Source organism: Balaenoptera acutorostrata, chromosome 11 (genome assembly GCF_949987535.1).
Source record: "Balaenoptera acutorostrata chromosome 11, mBalAcu1.1, whole genome shotgun sequence".
In the NCBI taxonomy this organism is placed as follows: Eukaryota; Metazoa; Chordata; class Mammalia; order Artiodactyla; family Balaenopteridae; genus Balaenoptera; species Balaenoptera acutorostrata.
In genome coordinates, this window is record NC_080074.1 from 41,708,842 (window position 1) to 41,726,951 (window position 18,110).

The 18,110-nt window shown below is 38.0% G+C and overlaps 1 protein-coding gene across 16 annotated transcripts in view; it reads right to left on the reverse strand.

Annotated features, from left to right (window-relative positions):
- NAV3 (neuron navigator 3) overlaps nt 1-18,110 on the reverse strand; it is a 1,137,481-nt gene that overhangs the window by 275,325 nt on the left and 844,046 nt on the right. Inside the window, exon 1 of one of the 16 annotated variants that reach the window (XM_057557695.1) lies at nt 17,249-17,269. The exons of the other annotated variants lie outside the window; for them this stretch is intronic. Within the exon in view, the coding sequence (XP_057413678.1) occupies nt 17,249-17,254 (6 nt within the window). The 5' untranslated portion in view covers nt 17,255-17,269. Of the gene's footprint in view, nt 1-17,248; nt 17,270-18,110 lie in introns of those variants that run through there. 16 annotated transcript variants of the gene reach the window in all.

Genomic DNA, 18,110 nt, shown 5'->3' on the forward strand with positions numbered 1-18,110 from the left:
ATTCCTTTTATTTCTTTGTGTTCTAGGATTGCTGTGGCTAAAACTTCCAAAACTATGTTGAATAATAGTGGTGAGAGTGGGCACCCTTGTTTTGTTCCTGATCTTAGTGGAAATGGTTTCAGTTTTTCACCATTGAGGATTATGTTGGCTGTGGGTTTGTCATACATGGCCTTTATTATGTTGAGGAAAGTTCCCTCTATGCCTACTTTCTGGAGGGTTTTTATCATAAATGGGTGTTGGATTTTGTCGAAAGCTTTCTCTGCATCTATTGAGATGATCATATGGTTTTTCTCCTTCAATTTGTTAATATGGTGTATCACATTGATTGATTTGCATATATTGAAGAATCCTTGAATTCCTGGGATAAACCCCACTTGATCATGGTGTATGATCCTTTTAATATGCTGTTGGATTCTGTTTGCTAGTATTTTGTTAAGGATTTTTGCATCTATGTTCATCAGTGATATTGGCCTGTAGATTTCTTTCTTTGTGACATCTTTGTCTGGTTTTGGTATAAGGGTGATGGTGGTCTCATAGAATGAGTTGGGGAGTGTTCCTCCCTCTGCTATATTTTGGAAGAGTTTGAGAAGGATAGGTGCTAGCTCTTCTCTAAATGTTTGATAGAATTCGCCTGTGAAACCATCTGGTCCTGGGCTTTTGTTTGTTGGAAGATTTTTAATCACACTTTCAATTTCAGTGCTTGTGATTGGTCTGTTCATATTTTCTATTTCTTCCTGGTTCAGTCTCGGAAGGTTGTGCATCTTTAAGAATTTGTCCATTTCTTCCAGGTTGTCCATTTTATTGGCATATAGTTGCTTGCAGTAATCTCTCATGACCCTTTGTATTTCTGCAGTGTCCGTTGTTACTTCTTCTTTTTCATTTCTAATTCTATTGATTTGAGTCTTCTCCCTTTTTTTCTTGATGAGTCTGGCTAATGGTTTATCAATTTTGTTTACCTTTTCAAAGAACCAGCTTTTAGTGTTGTTGATCTTTGCTACCGTTTCCTTCATTTCTTTTTTCATTTATTTCTGATCTGATCTTTATGATTTCTTTCCTTCTGCTAACTTTGGGGTTTTTTTGTTCTTCTTTCTATAATTGCTTTAGATGTAAGGTTAGGTTGTTTATTTGAGATGTGTCTTGCCCTTAAGGTAGGATTGTATTGCTATAAACTTCCCTCTTAGAACTGCTTTTGCTGCATCCCATAGGTTTTGGGTCGTCGTGTTTTCATCGTCATTTGTTTCTAGGTATTTTTTTGATATCCTTTTGACTTTTTCAGTGATCTCTTGGTTATTAAGTAGTGTACTGTTTCGCCTCCATGTGTTTGTATTTTTTACAGTTTTTTTCCTGTAATTGATATCTAGTCTCATAGCATTGTGGTCGAAAAAGATACTTAATATGATTTCAATTTTCTTAAATTTACCAAGATTTGATTTGTGACCCAAGATATGATCTATCCTGGAGAATGTTCCATCAGCTCTTGCGAAGAATGTGTAATCTGTTGTTTTTGGATGGAATGTCCTATAAATATCAATTAAGTTCACCTTGTTTCATGTATCATTTAGAGCCTGTGTTTCCATATTTATTTTCATTTTGGATGATGTGTCCATTGGTGAAAGTGGGGTGTTAAAGTCCCCTACTATGATTGTGTTACTGTCGATTTCCCCTTTTATGGCTGTTAGTATTTGCCTTATGTATGGAGGTGCGCCTATGATGGGTGCATAAATATTTACAGTTCTTATATCTTCCTCTTGGATTGATCCCTTGATCATTATGTAGTGTCCTTCTTTATCTCTTGTAATAGTCTTTATTTTAAAATCTATTTTGTCTGATATGAGAATTGCTACTTCAGCTTTCTTTTGATTTCCATTTGCATGGAATATCTTTTTCCATCCCCTCACTTTCAGTCTGTATGTATCCGTAGGTCTGAAGTGGGTCTCTTGTAGACAGCATATATGCGTTTCTTGTTTTTGTATCCATTCAGCCACTCTATGTCTTTTGGTTGGAGCATTTAATCCATTTACATTTAAGGTAATTATCAATATGTATGTTCCTATTACCATTTTCTTAATTGTTTTGGATTGTTTTTGTAGGTCTTTTCCTTGTCTTGTGTTTCCTGCCTAGAGAAGTTCCTTTAGCATTTGTTGTAAAGCTGGTTTGGTGGTGCTGAATTCTCTTAGCTTTTGCTTGTCTCTAAAGGTTTTAATTTCTCCATCAAATCTTAATGAGATCCTTTCTGGGTAGAGTAATCTAGGTTGTAGATTTTCCTCCTTCATCACTTTAAATACGTCCAGCCACTCCCTTCTGGCTTGCAGAGTTTCTTCTGAAAGATCAGCTGTTAACCTTATGGGGATTCCCTTGTGTGTTATTTGTTGTTTTTCCCTTGCTGCTTTTAATATTTTTTCTTTGTATTTAATTTTTGATAGTTTGATTAATATGTGTCTTGGCATGTTTCTCCTTGGATTTATCCTGTATGAGACTCTCTCTGCTTCCTGGACTTGATTAACTATTTCCTTTCCCATATTAGGGAAGTTTTCAACGATCATCGCTTCAAATATTTTCTCAGTCCCTTTCTTTTTCTCTTCTTCTTCTGGGACCCCTATAATTCGAATGTTGGTGCATTTAATGTTGTCCCAGAGGTCTCTGAGACTGTCCTCAATTCTTTTCATTCTTTTTTCTTTATTCTGCTCAGCAGTAGTTATTTCTACTCTTTTATCTTCCAGGTCACTTATCCGTTCTTCTGCCTCAGTTATTCGGCTATTGATCCCTTCTAGAGAATTTTTAATTTCATTTATTGTCTTGTTCATCACTGTTTGTTTGCTCTTTAGTTCTTCTAGGTCCTTGTTAAACGTTTCCTGTATTTTCTCCATTCTATTTCCAAGATTTTGGATCATCTCTACTATCATTATTCTGAATTCTTTTTCAGGTAGACTGCCTATTTCCTCTTCATTGGTTAGGTGTGGTGGGTTTCTGCCTTGCTCCTTCATCTGCTGTGTTTTTTTCTGTCTTCTCATTGTGCTTAACTTACTGTGTTTGGGGTCTCCTTTTCACAGGCTCCAGGTTCGTAGTTCCCGTTGTTTTTGGTGTCTGTCCCCAGTGGCTAAGGTTGGTTCAGTGGGTTGTGTAGACTTCCTGGTGGAGGGGCCTAGTGCCTGTGTTCTGGAGGATGAGGTTGTATCTTGTCTTTCTGGTGGGCAGGTCCACATCTTGTGGTGTGTTTTGGGGGTGTCTGTGGCCTTATTATGATTTTAGGCAGCCTCTCTGCTAATGGATGGGGTTGTATTCCTGTCTTGCTAGTTGTTTGGAATAGGGTGTCCAGCACTGTAGCTTACTGGTCGTTGAGTGGATCTGGGTCTTGGCGTTGAGATGGAGATCTCTGGGAGATTTTTGCCGTTTGATATTATGTGGAGCTGGGAAGTCTCTTGTGGACCAGTGTCCTGAACTTGGCTCTCCCACCTCAGAGGCACAGCCCTGCCGCCTGGCTGGAGCACCAAGAGCCTTTCATCCACACGGCTCAGAATAAAAGGGAGAAAAAATAGAAAGAAAGAAAGAAGATAAAATGAAATAAAATAAAATAAAATAAAGTTATGAAAATAAAAAATAATTATTAAGAAAAAATTTTTAAAAAGTAAAAAACAAACAAAAAAAACCAGACCGACAGAACCCTAGGACAAATGGTAAAAGCACAGCTATACAGACAAAATCACACACAGAAGCATACACATACACACTCACAAAAAGAGAAAAAGGGAAAAAAATACGTATATCGGTGCTCCCAACGTCCACCTCCTTAATTTGGGATGATTCATTGTCTATTCAGGTATTCCACAGACGCAGGGTACATCAAGTTGATTGTGGGGATTTAATCCTCTGCTCCTGAGGCTGCTCAGAGGGATTTCCTTTTCTCTTCTTTGTTCGTACAGCTCCTGGGGTTCAGCTTTGGATTTGGAACCGCCTCTGCGTGTAGGTTGCCTGAGGGCATCTGTTCTTCGCTCAGACAGAACGGGGTTAAAGGAGCGGCTGATTCGGGGGCTCTGGCTCACTCAGGTCGGGGGGAGGGAGGGGTACGGATGTGGGGCGAGCCTGCGGCGGCAGAGGCCGGCGTGACGTTGCACCAGCCTGAGGCACGCCTTGCGTTCTCCCGGGGAAGTTGTCCCTGGATCACAGGACCCTGGCAGTGGCGGTCTGCACAGGCTCCCGGGAGGGGAGGTGTGGAGAGTGACCTGTGCTTGCTCACAGGCTTCTTGGTGACTGCAGCAGCCGCCTTAGCGTCTCATGCCTGTCTCTGGGGTCCGCGCTGATAGCCGCGGCTCACGCCCATCTTTGGAGCTCCTTTAAATGGCGCTCTTAATCCCCTCTCCTCCCGCACCAGGAAACAAAGAGGCAAGAAAAAGACTCTTGCCTGTTCGGCAGCTCCAGCCTTTTCCCCAGACTCCCCCCGGCTAGCCGTGGTGCACTAGCCCCTTCAGGCTGTGTCCACGCAGCCAACCCCAGTCCTCTCCCTGCGATCCGATCCGACCTCCGAAGCCTGAGCCTCAGCTCCCAGCCCCCGCCCGCCCCGGCGGCTGAACAGACAAGCCTCTCGGGCTGGTGAGTGCTGGTCGGCACCCATCCTCTGTGCGGGCATCTCTCCGCTTTGCCCTCCGCACCCCTGTGGCTGCGCTCTCCTCCGTGGCTCCGAAGCTCCCCCCCTGCCACCCACAGTCTCCGCCCGCGAAGGGGCTTCCTAGTGTGTGGAAACCTTTCCTCCTTCACAGCTCCCTCCCACTGGTGCCGGTCAGTCCCTATGCTTTTGTCTCTGTTTTTTCTGTTTTTCTTTTGCCCTACCCAGGTATGTGGGGGGGGTTCTTGCCTTTTGGGAAGTCTGAGGTCTTCTGCCAGCGTTCAGTAGGTGTTCTGTAGGAGCTGTTCCACGTGTAGATGTATTTCTGATGTATTTGTGGGGAGGAAGGTGATCTCCGTGTCTTACTCTTCCGCCATCTTGAAGCTCCCAGGTCCTAAATATATTTAATATCCCAATTTTGCTTTATAATTTACAAGTGAGTTATCTCACTTGCTCCTCACAATACTTTTTTTTTTTTTTAATATTTATTTATTTGGTTGCACCAGGTCTTAGTTGCAGCTCACTGGCTCCTTAGTTGCAGCTCTCCAGCTCCTTAGTTGTGGCACGTGGGCTCCTTAATTGTGGCATGTGAACTCTTAGTTGTGGCATGCATATGGGATCTAGTTCCCTGACCAGGGATCAAACCCAGGCCCCCTGAATTGGGAGTGTGGAGTCTTATCCACTGCGCCACCAGGGAAGTCCCCTCACAATACTCTTTTGAGTTGAATAGTGTAGGTGTTATAGTCCTACTTCACAGACCTACAGAAGGGGTAACATGGGTTTAGATGCACTGTTTGGGAAAATTAACCACCATTTATAACATTGTTTCTATGGCAATGGTGGTTCCAAATTTCAGTAAAATACATTTTTTAAAAAATACATTTTTAATAATTTGGAAGATGATCAATTTCTAAATCCATCACAGCCTCTCATCTATTTTAGTTCTGATGTGTGTGTGTGTGTGTGTGTGTGTGTGTGTGTGTGTGTATGTGAAATTAAATTCAGTGGCTTATAAATTATGTAAAAAATAAGCATTGGTTTTTAAAATTCAGAATTCTTCACTATCATAATTTAGGTGGTAGAATTCTGGAGTAATAGAATGTTTTTGCTTTTTTTTTTTTTTTCTCAAATTGGCTTTAGGCTTGTCATACACCCCTGTGATATTCTTTATTCTCTTTTTAATGTGCATTTATGTGCCAAGAAAATGTCATTTGTAATATGAATTATTGTATTTAAAAATAAGAATTAAAATAAAACCCAGTAGGTAAATTATTATTACTAAATAAGGTTTATTCACCCTAGGAAAAATTAAGTAGCCATGAAAAATAGAAATTATGATGCTTATATACCAAAATGCAAAAGTATTAATATGATGCAAAAAAGTAGATTTTAAGACAATCTTTAGATGTGCATGTAAAAAATACTAGAAGCAAATGCAGGGAATAACAGTATTTGTAATGAGGGTGATTAGATTTACAGATTTTTCTCTATATTTAACAAAATTCTATAATATTATATTTCTTATATAATTAAAATTGAATTGAAATCATTACCTCACAGGTATATTAGTAAAAATACTTCAAGAGCATTTCTTAGTCTTCTTGAAAAAAGAAGATGCAGTGAGACTTTGAATTCAAAGCAGTAATATGAACACTCATTACTACTTATCACTCCCATAGAGAGAACTACAGGTAACAAGAGGGGTTTGGGACCACATAAAGTTGAGGGACACATGCCAAGGGCACAAGAGTGAAGCCAGTTCTGGACAAAGGTAGGCGCCAAAGTTGGCAAGTAGTCTGAAAGCACTTCGGGGTGGCCCATCTACGACCAACACTTTTGCAGGATAACAGCAGAAGGCAGGCACAAGGGAGCTGCAAAAGTCGGAAGAAATACTGATGAGGGAATTCCCAGAAGTAAAGGCGTGAAGGCAATTGAAGAACTAGAAGATCAAGGGATCAGACAAGAACCAGGATGTTCATAAGAGCCCGGTGACCAGAAAAGCAATTAGGAGACTGAATACAAAGCACTAGCCTCCAAAAGGGCAGAAATCTTAAAAACAGAAATCTCTCTGGTTCACAGCTCAGAGATTTTAAAACACTGAGGCAGGGAACCATCCTAGGGTGGCTATTCTGGCACTTTCAGGAAGAGGAGGTAATTGGAACTGATGGCTGATTTAAGGAGTGTCTTCAGGGCTGACAGAGCCAGTAGCTTTCTTTAAGCAAATGACCAGAAGCCCTTGTACTCAAAGTTCACTGACGCAAATATTCAGAGCAAGCTCTGATCTAACTGCCACAGTTCCCACTAAGACATGAAGGACACCCGCCCCAGTACAGCATTTACTCCCACGAGTTGGGCACTTTACGAGTATGATTTCCTACATCTTCCAAAGGATCCTATGAGATGGGTATTGTTATATAGTTGGCCCTCGGCATTCGCAGATGCTGCATCCGTAGACATGGGGGCTGACTGAGCTATGCATTTTATACGAGGGCTTGGTGTCTGTCGAGAGTCCTGGAACCAATTCCTCGTGGACACCGAGGGGCCACCGGATTTATTTTACACAGGAGACAAGTGAGGCTCAGACCACTTTACCAACTCGCCAAAGTCTATAAATAGTAAGTCACAGAGCCAGGTTTGAAACTGCTTCTCTCTCTCCTATACCCATATGTTTTCAATGACTCCATACCATCTTCTCTGTTGGTATAAACAAACAAAAAAGGGTAATATTAAAAATGTTCAAAATGTTTGCCCTGGTACTGCCTTTATATGCCCATAAAATAGCTGGTTCTTTTAAGAATATGTCACTTTAACCCTATGCTTTCCAGTAAAGTTTTCATCTTTTCACATTAGAAGGCTCATGTTAACTCCATGGTGAAAGGACTTAGCTATGAGAAAGAACTTACTGTTGAACAGTCTTTCCTAAATCAGTTCCAAGCTGCAGCTATTAATAGCATTTTTTCTTTGCTCTAATATATTTGGATTAATAATGATCACAATTTGTTGATTATTCCAGACTGCTAGTGTCTCTGATAGGGTATATATGGCTAATTCTGGGGTGCAGGATTATAAAGTATATTGTTGTCACATGGCTATAATTCTTCAACAGTTCTGTCAATAGTAAAAATGAAATTTGAGTTTCATCTCTATGACTCCATCAACTATATGCAGTTGGTATGGACTTAGCAGAACATTTATTAGTCTCTAAACTTTCAAATTAAAATTTGAATAAAAATTAACATTTACAGAACTCCATATCTTGAAGATACATGTCCTCAGTTACTAGATTTATGATGACAAAAAAAAAATTCACATCTTTTCTCAAACTAGCCTAAATTTAAGGTTAAGCCTTTGTCAAAAAGTCTGCTGAATACTTCACATACCTCTACTCTTAAATTTCAACTTCTTCACTGGCAGTTGAGTCTTGGGAATGGCTGTCCTTTTCATGTTCTTATGATGGAATAATTAGAAGCCCACTTTCCTAACCCAAATTCTCTACTCAGAAATACCTACAGCCTTCCATTCTCTTTTTTGACAAGGACATGGGCAGATAACCCAAAAGAACCTGAACAGTGACCTTTAAAAGTCTAATACTCTCCACATTCACAAGGTAAAACAATTGTCAATGTCACCTTATTCTTTGATAATCTTGTCTTTCTCAAGACAAGAAGTATCTCATGTAATTTTTTAATATAACTTTTTGTGACAAATATTGCTGTTAATATTTGGATTTATACTTTCAAATCAAGTAGAAAAAATGGCAAATATTTGGTTACATGAGCGAGAAGGTGTTTGAGCATTGGTACATTTGCCAATGTACCAAATATGTACAAGTACATATTTGTACTTGTCTTTCTGATAGTTCTAATTTTCACAACATATATTTCTCTAAAACTTTAATTTTCCACAATACCAAATTAATTATGTTTCCAGAAAAATGCTATGAAGTATTTATTTGTTCTATGAAATTTCTAAGTAAAAAGGTCACTTAGGACTTACTTCATTTTATAGTTTGGGAGCTTTTTATTGTGTTTTTTAAATTTATCTTTTCCATTTTCTTCATGTCCAATGTTAGACCATTCATTCCCAAAACAAACTCCAATTTTTTTCAAACGAGAGAAAACAGCTTGAATTGGATAAAGTAACTGAGAAAATTACGTACAATATAGAGCAAAGTATTCTCTATTCAAATTTGAATTATGAGTTATAGAGTGCTAATTATATATAGTTGAGTAACAGTAATAACAATAAAACATATGGATCTCTTACCATGTGCTAGGCACCGTGCTATGCTCTACACAGGGACACAATGCAATTCTCAAAACCATACATTAAAGACAGTGTTATTACTGTTATTTTACAGATGAGGAAACTAAGGTTTATATACATTAAGCAATTTGCCAAAGTTCACACAGGTAGTAAGTGGCTGAGCCTAGACTCTTCACCAAGCCAAAAAACTCTGAAACTTTTAATACTATGTTATATTTTAAATGCATTTGATAAATAATGTCTAAAACAGTGTAAGTTCTAAACTTTCTGTATGTATAGTGTCATTGCCAAAACGAAATACAAATGATTGTTCAGCCCTCTATAGAAATCATCGCTCGTTCCCTTCAAATTCTAACCACACAGCCCAACAATGACAAAAGGTCACCAGACAATAAAAGCTCAATTAGGTTTTCATAAAGTTGAATAAACAGGGGCCCTTTGAGAGCCAGAATTCTGTTGATCTGATCAAATAAAAAGCAAAGAGACTATAATTGCCATTGAGAACACTGTCCAGGCGGATTGTCTCGATGGAAACACATTGATTCTCCTACGAAAATAGTTGTTTGATAAAATAATATGAATTCTGCCTTGAAAGATATAAAGATGTCCTTCAGTGGTTGCTATGTAACATATTTCAGTTTAAGAAATAAGCTAAATTACAGACTTTTGAATTTTAAATTATGTATTTTGGTAAAACAGGGCATTAAAAAGTAAGGCGCAAGGCAATGGCTTACTTAGACATGATGCATTCCTTGCTATCCCCACTTCTACGTGTGCAAAGCTGCAACAGTTCTGCCTGAGTATTTTTAGAAGTTAAGCTGGACCCCAATAGTTGAAGTCTATACTGTAATATTTGAATTCTCCTCCTCCACTTCCACCCCAATAGTTGAAGTCTAAATTAACAACATTCATGTGGGTCTTCTGATAAGGAGGTCTAAATGACCTAATTCACATGTATTTACTTCATTTGTTGGCCTATGTTTCAATTCATGTGGACACCTGGTCAAGATTTAACAGAGCAAAGAAATCTTTGATCACACTTTAACCCCCCCTCACCTTAATCCATGATTAACAGCCTGCATACCAAGCATCCGTTTCATTTTGCCCATAGACGACAAATGTTTGTTCTGTTTATTCTCCTTCTGTGATATGTATACTCATTCCAAACCTAAGTTTCTCTCCCTTGTTCATTCACTAAAGATTCCAATTCTTCCTCTATCTTGTTGTCTTTGAAAATACTCTTTCTCCTATGTTCCCTTCAAACCAGCTCTTGGGTTCATTCTTTCCCCTTCCTTGAATGAATCACTTGGCCATTTGTACATATTTTCTGCGGCAGAGTGTAATAATGTTGTCCACTCTTCCCATAATGATATGGAGTCGCTCTTTAACTTTGAATTGGGGTTGGGCATTTGACTTGCTTTGCCCAACATTACTTTAGCAAACATGACACAAGCAGAGCCTAGAAAAGCACTTGTGCAATAGACACTGCTGCTTGCTGCTCTTGGAACTCTGAGCTGCCATGTGAACAAGCCTGGACTATTCTGCTGGATAAGGAAAGACCATGTGGAATGAAGTCCCAGTCGTCCCAGTTTTATCAGATAAGGCCACTGTGGGCCAGCTTGACAAAAGCCACCCAACTCTCAAAAACAATCACTTAGCTGTCTGGCAGCTGACCACGAACATGAGTGACCCATGGAACACAGTTAAACTGCCTTGATGAGCCCAAGCCAAATTGTCGACCCACAAAGTTGTAAACTATATAAATGGTTGTTGTCTTAAGACATGGAGCTTGGGTTGGTTTTGCAGCAAAAGCTACCCGATACCTCTTCCAATAACTTGAAATAGGTATGGATGTGCTAACGGAATCAGTAGCTAACAGCTCTGAACTAGCTGATGTAAAAGGTCCCCATAATATAGACTGTAATCATACTCAGCCAAATAGTTTCTATTTATGGATCACTGGCTAACAGAATGTAGATGTCATATGCAAGATAATAGAGTCCCTAAAAGAAAACAGCCTTGACCATGAAAACTTGTCCAAAAGAAGGGTCAGAAAGTGGTGCTTAATATATCTCATTTAAGAAAAGCTCTAATAATTAAAGCAAGGGGAATCCCTAGGATCGAGAAAGAAGAGAAAAATATCACAATTGACCATTCCATACTGAAAGACAGAATATTGTTCTTTAGGTATAAGTTAATGCTTAATTTTTATTAGTTCAATCTGGACTTCACATAGTTTGTTAGCCTTTCTGCTAGAAAACAATGCTGCTGACAATGTGCAGGTAAATGAAAGTTTTTCTAAATGCCATCCCATGCTTTCCACATTGCAGGAGAGAAACTACAGATTAAAAGGACAATGGAATATTACTCAGCCATAAAAAGAAACGAAATGGAGTTATTTGTAGTGAGGTGGATGGAGTTAGAGTCTGTCATACAGAGTGAAGTAAGTCAGAAAAAGAAAAACAAATACCATATGCTAACTCATATATATGGAATCTAAGGGGAAAAAAAAGTCATGAAGAACCTAGTGGCAAGACGGGAATAAAGACAACAGATTTACTAGAGAATGGACTTGAGGATATGGGGAGGGGGAAGGGTAAGATGTGACAGAGAGAGAGTGGCATGGACATATATACACTACCAAATGTAAAATAGATAGCTAGTGGGAAGCAACCGCAGAGCACAGGGCGATCAGCTCTGTACTCTGTGACCACCTAGAGGTGTGGGATAGGGAGGGCGGGAGGGAGGGAGATGCAAGAGGGAGGAGATATGGGAACATATGTATATGCATAACTGATTTACTTTGTTATAAAGCAGAAACTAACACACCATTGTAAAGCAATTATACTCCAATAAAGATGTTAAAAAAAAAAAAAAAGGATCCATTTGGTCACTGCCTTTAGATGCAAAATCACAGTATGAGTCAGGGTCCAGTCAGGAAAATAGAAATCACTCTAGAGAAGTAGGACTTTTAAGAATCTAATCTGTGGCCACTGAACAGCCATGAAGACAAATAAAGAATGTTTAATCCAGATTTTAGCAAGAGCAGGAAGCCATTATCACCTCTACAGCAAAGGGGAAAAGAGGTGTGGTATTGCTGAATCCTAGAAGCTAGACTTCACTGATGGAAGCTACAACTGACGAGATATGAGACCACAGAAGAGAAGACAAACTCACTGCATAAAATGCCAACCTACCATCTACAAGTGTTCAAAGATTAAAATATACTGAATACAACAGAAAGAATATATTAGGTAGATTTTGTACTTTAGACTTTTGTTGAAATGTTCACTAAAATCTATGGAAAACCTGCCTCCCTCCTATTTCAACTAATGCCTAATAGCCTTTACTCTGTTTCTAATACAATCTTTACACCATCTGTCCCTTTCCTGGTAGGATTAACCATTCCTTCCTCTTTGCTTTGGTACCTTTTAGTTGAAGGAACTGGACTCCCACAAGGTACAACCAGAAAGGAGCCTTAGTCTTTCCCTTCAAAACAGTTTTCTGGATTTATTCTTTCTTCTTCCCGGAACAAAACATTGGACCAGTAGTACATATTTTCCAATGATTTTCAAATAATAAATAGTCTTTTAGTTGCAGCATTAAATAAAAATTGCTGCAATTTATGTATCGTGTAAGTCCTATCCAGCTTCAGGGCATTGTATTCACTGCTCCTTTGGCTCATAATGCTTTTCCATCAATAAATCGTTCACTTAACCATTCATTTGTTCACTTAACCATTTCATTCATGTCTCTGCTCAAATCACCATCTCAGAGAGGTCTTCCTTAAATTTCTTGATAAAATACTCACCGCCATTGCAATTCTGTCACTGCCTAACTCCATAGATTACTTTATTTTCTTCAAGTGCTTAATGTCATCTAAAAACATTGGACCAGTAGTACATATTTTCCAATGATTTTCAAATGTTCAATGATTTTCAAATAATAAATAGTCTTTTAGTTGCAGCATTAAATAAACATTGGACCAGTAGAACGTATTTTCCAATGATTTTCAAATAATAGTCTTTTAGTCTTTAATGTCACCCTAAAGATTTGTCTCCCAATTACCTCCACACCCTCATTAGAATTTAAGTTTCATGTCATCAAGCATGGTCTTGCTCACTGCTGTATCTCTAGTCGCTTGGACTAGGTCTAGCCCATAGGAAGTGCTCAATAAATACTGATGGGATAAAATGAATGAATGAGGAATGCACGTGGCCACAGAGTACACATAGCAAACATCGTACCAATTTTACAACTTCCTTGTCTTTATAGTTCTACTGGAGAAGACAATGATGCAGTCAATTTAATTATTTCTCAGAGATAAAGTGATTATCTTCAAAGATAAGAAAAAATTTACCCTCCTGGTCCTGATCAAATTTTGCAGATATAAAATGGCAAAAATTACATAAAAAGATGCAAAGAATACACTATTCCGTTGAATTACTTGATTCTGGCTGGAAGATCTTTTCTTTCTTTTAACATGAAGAGACCCAGTGGGAAATCCCTGGCTTGCATGTCTGTTTTTGTCAAACGTTCAACAGTAACTGATAATCTCTACATCTGTTATTTATTTGACAGATCTCCAGAGGGCCATACAAGTGGAAATTTCAGAAAAGCCCTAAACAAACTCCACAGCTCTATGCAATGCCAGGAAGAATTTTTAGCCATTATATAAACGTTAGGTTTAATTTAATGTACACACAAATGGCTACTTACTGATGCATTCTTCTGCATAAAGCATGAAATGTGAAATTCTGTGATGTGTCCACTATGGTATTTAAAAAAAAAAAATTACATATTGAAATTAAGCCACTTGACTCTGGGAGGAGGCAAAAGTCAAAATTTGCAGCTGGTCAGGAAGTAAATCCAGGGTGGAGAAATTTCTGCAGAGCTCAGGAAGAGAGGAGGATTGTAAGGCATGAAGGAAGACATTTAGGTTTTGTTATGGTGTTTTTAAGATTCTGACAGCTGGAATCAAAAAGATGCAAGATATCTCTTAAACATACACTGCATAACTAAACTAAATGATCTTCAGAAATTAATGAGCTGCATTTGGCTTGGATTTTTAAAAGCCATTTAAATGACTTAATATTGTAAAATAATACGCATGTGCAACACACGCATCAGGCATAAAATGGAAAAACACCAGATCCTGAAACAAAGGCAAAGCACCTATACATTTCTTAACCTGGTAACGGGTTTAAGTTTATTGTTTTGAGTTTTAAGTGTCTGTTTTATGAATGAGAACAGATATCTGAAAATTGCTTTCTACAAACTATTCAACATTCATTTTAGTGCAAAACAGACTAGGCAAGACCCCATGGATTGTCACTCCATGTTTGTGCAAGGAAAATAAAAGCAAGATATACAAGTTATCCCATAGGGCACTAGCTAACCCTTTGAGGGAATTTAATCTGTGCCCGTGACCATAATTTATTTTAATGGTATTCCCCCAAACAAGAAGTTATCCTTCAAGTATGACTTTTAGATAAAAGCAAAATCATTTATCTTGCAATTTCATGACACAGAAACATCTGTAGCAAAACACTAGAGAGCACCCCTCACTAAAATATCAAAGTAGCTGCTAAACTCAGAGGCCAGCTGCAGTACACGCAGTAGAAATTTACCCCCCAATACATCTTACACCTTCTCACATGATTGACTGATTGGCTGCCTGATGAGTGAATAAACGACTGAAGCTTCTAATAGTGAATCAAAGGCATACTCTCTTCACATGCCAATAAGACCAATAAGCATTCATCTGCAGAAGAGATTGTTGGATGGTTCTCTCCTGAAGCAGCTTAAAAAGTTGGCATAGATACAAAATGTAAAAATTGTGGGACACATTAACCAGCTAAACATCTGCTGAAATTTTCATTCAATTAAAAGCAGAGCATCTTAAAACCTCGACTTGGCTTCCTTAAAATGTCATGGCTCAGAGGTAAAGAGGGACTTCTGCACTGGATATGATTAAGGCCCACAAAGAATTAAGAAAAAAAAAAGTTAACATTCAATGAATCTGTATTATATTCTAGGTACAGTGCTAAAAAAAGCTGCCTGAGAAATCCGAGATCCACATCAGACTGAAAAAGGATATGTGTAACAGACAGAAAGAAGAGGCACAGAACTAAGAAAACACTTTAAAACTCGTCTGTAAAAATGTCTGAAGCCCAGCATAAAAACTGTGTAAACATTTTAATTAGTTATATTTAAATAGAACTTAAGTGAGAAAAGATAAAAACATGCAAATCCTATTTTGCTTCTAGCCTCTTAAAGCCTCATTCACAAACATATTCCTTGAATTCAGAATCTAATCTGCCAATAAACTACAACCTAAGTCAAATGACCCTAACTAAAAAAATCAATTAAATAGAGTTAATACGGTACCTACAAAACTCTTAGAATAATGCCTAGAACATGGTTAAATACTAGATAAGTGTTATCTATGATGATCATCATAATCTTACTTCTTCTTATTCAAATACATTAACCTTCTAGTGGTTTACTGGATGAAGCACACGTCTCAGGGACTTTTGAGATTTTCTACCCACAACCCACTCACCAATAGTGACTTGAGTGCCATTGGACATAGGCATGTGGACTTTCCTTCTGTTCCTTCCTTTAGTGTAGCTAAGTGGCTCTCCTCTGAGTATAAGAATTGCTGTGTACATAATATACAAAGTGAAAGTATATGTGTACATATGACACATACCATGTACACATCATATATTGGGGCCAATTAAACTATTTTAAGGATTTTTTTTTCACTAGGCACATTTTTTTCATATCTTAAATGGACTTTGAAATTACATTAAACAAAAGAGTGATTCAACTGTAACTGGTAACCTGGAAATGGAAAACATGATTTCAGTGGAAATAACTGAAGATAATAGAAAATAACAGTAAAAAAAAATTATCTAGACACTTTATACTAAAGTCTTAAGGTACACATTGCTATTTCCCAAAGTTCTTGGGGAAAAAAAGCATGTTTTTAGACCATGATAATCATTATCATCATCTTTTAAGAAACAGACATTGATCCAATTTTTCAAAATTGGGGAAAATGTGTATTTGCAGATCACTAGCTTGATGAAGATTTATGGAAAAATTCTAGCGTGAATTACTAAGTAATTGATTTATGAGTATTTACATAGTAAAAGATGTTTCTAGCAATCAGACTGTTTACTAGGAACAAATCAAATTAACACCATACCATTGTAATAGGGTTACTAGGCATTCCTTGGCTTGCAGACCCATCACTCTATTCTCTCTCCATAGTCACATGGTGCTTTCCCAATGTGTCTGTGTCCAAAGTTCCCTCTTCTCATAAGAACACTAGTCATTGGATTATAGCCCACCCTAACCCAGTATGATCCCAACCTAACTGGATTATATCAGCAAAGATCCCATTTCCAAATAAGGTACAGTAGGTTAGGGCTTCAACATACATTTTGGGGGGGTCAAAGTTCAATCCCCAATAGTACTTTATTCCAGGTAATTGACACTATGTTGCCTCAATTAATGGTTGCCATAAACTCTGTGGAGTAGGCATCACTCCCTCTTAACTGATGAAAAGAAAGCTCGTTAAGATTAATTTACTTTTTTGGAAGGACACAGCAAGTAAGAGGCTGAGTCTCATTTAAAGATGGAACTGCCTGATTACAAAGTCTTTGTTTCTGAAACTGAGGTACGAATATATGAACATCCTGGAGATAATAAAATGTGTGATCGGTGGTATAAAAACCGTTCTGATTAACATGCTCTATCTTTCGTGGAAATTAACTTTATCTAATGATGTGAGTTAAAACATTAATTTTATTTTAAAATCAACACATTTTGTAATGGAATGTTAAATTCACATAGGGTATCATAAATAATTTTAGCTTCAAAACAAGTCTGGAGAACTGATTTCTGGCAAACTCTTATAAGTAAAATATTCTTTCCATCAGTCTGTAGATATTTTATTTTTTGAGTTAAAAATAATTAGAGAAACACTGCCAGAATGATAGTTTTGTTTTTTGTTGTTTTTTGTTGTTTTTTGTTTTGTTTAATATATAGGATGGATCATCATTTGCCAGGATGTTGCAGAAAGTCCTGGATAGGATTCCATTCTTTGAATATAAATTGATAATAAACCAAAATATCTTTTTTCTCTTCTTATTAGTTAATATTTTAACAAAAACAAAGATACAAGATTGAGTGAAAATCTTAAAACAACTCTGGTATGATAAATCAAGAGTCATAAATTTTTCACGGCAAAGATTCATGCTCTCACTAGTCAACAAGTTGGATAAATTTTATGAAAATGCCAGATTCTAATCCCATTTCCGCAAGGAAATTCTAGAACATCTAAAGGTTAGGATAAATCCCATTTCTAACCTTCATTTATCATGAAGTCTTGAGGTACTTGATCAGTTATCTCATCAAGATGGCTCTTCACTCTTTCTTCGGACACATGGGTACTAAATTATTCAACAGCTAGTGTTTGGTTGAAATAACACAGTACTGCCCTAAAGGATTCATTCATTCTTTCTTTCTTTCTCCCTCCTTCTCTCCCTCTCCTTCTCCTTCTCCCTCTCCCTCTCCCCACCCCCCTTTTTCTCCCTTCCCTTCCCCTCCTTACCTTTCCTTTCCTCTCCCTTCCCCTCTCCTCCCTTCCCTTTCCCTTTCCCTCCCTTCCTTTCCCTTTCTTTATTTCTTTCATTCGGCATCTCTTTATTATGCCCATACTATCTTCTAGGCACTATGCTACAGGCTGATAGAAGTATAAAAAAGGTGGCCATTCAATTCTATCCCAAATACAGAAGTTTTGGGAGTTTTCCCCTCTGCTCTTCTGTTGTTTCTCTCTACTAATTAGTATCTATACTACCTCAGTATCTAGCTAGCTTGCTCGCACTCTCTCTCTCTCCCCAATCCACCCCCCCCACGCCATGGTTTATTGTTTCCCATGTTTCTTTCATCCCTCAGCTTTCAAGCAAAATGGCTTCAGAGACACATCATCAGCCTATTGGGTACCCATTTTCTCTCTGAGCTCTAGGGGAACCTCGTGAATATAGATAATAGGGCATAATCTGTTAGAGCCTTTCAGTTCTATTCTTCCACAGAGGTCATCTGTTTGGGGTGCCCAGGGTTTTCCATGTCACCAATTTCGGGTGCAGAATGACTTGCTGGAACCACAGTGTCTCAGATATGAGGGTTTAATGCTTCTTGTGACCAGGTCCTAGCAAGTTGCTGAAGTTCA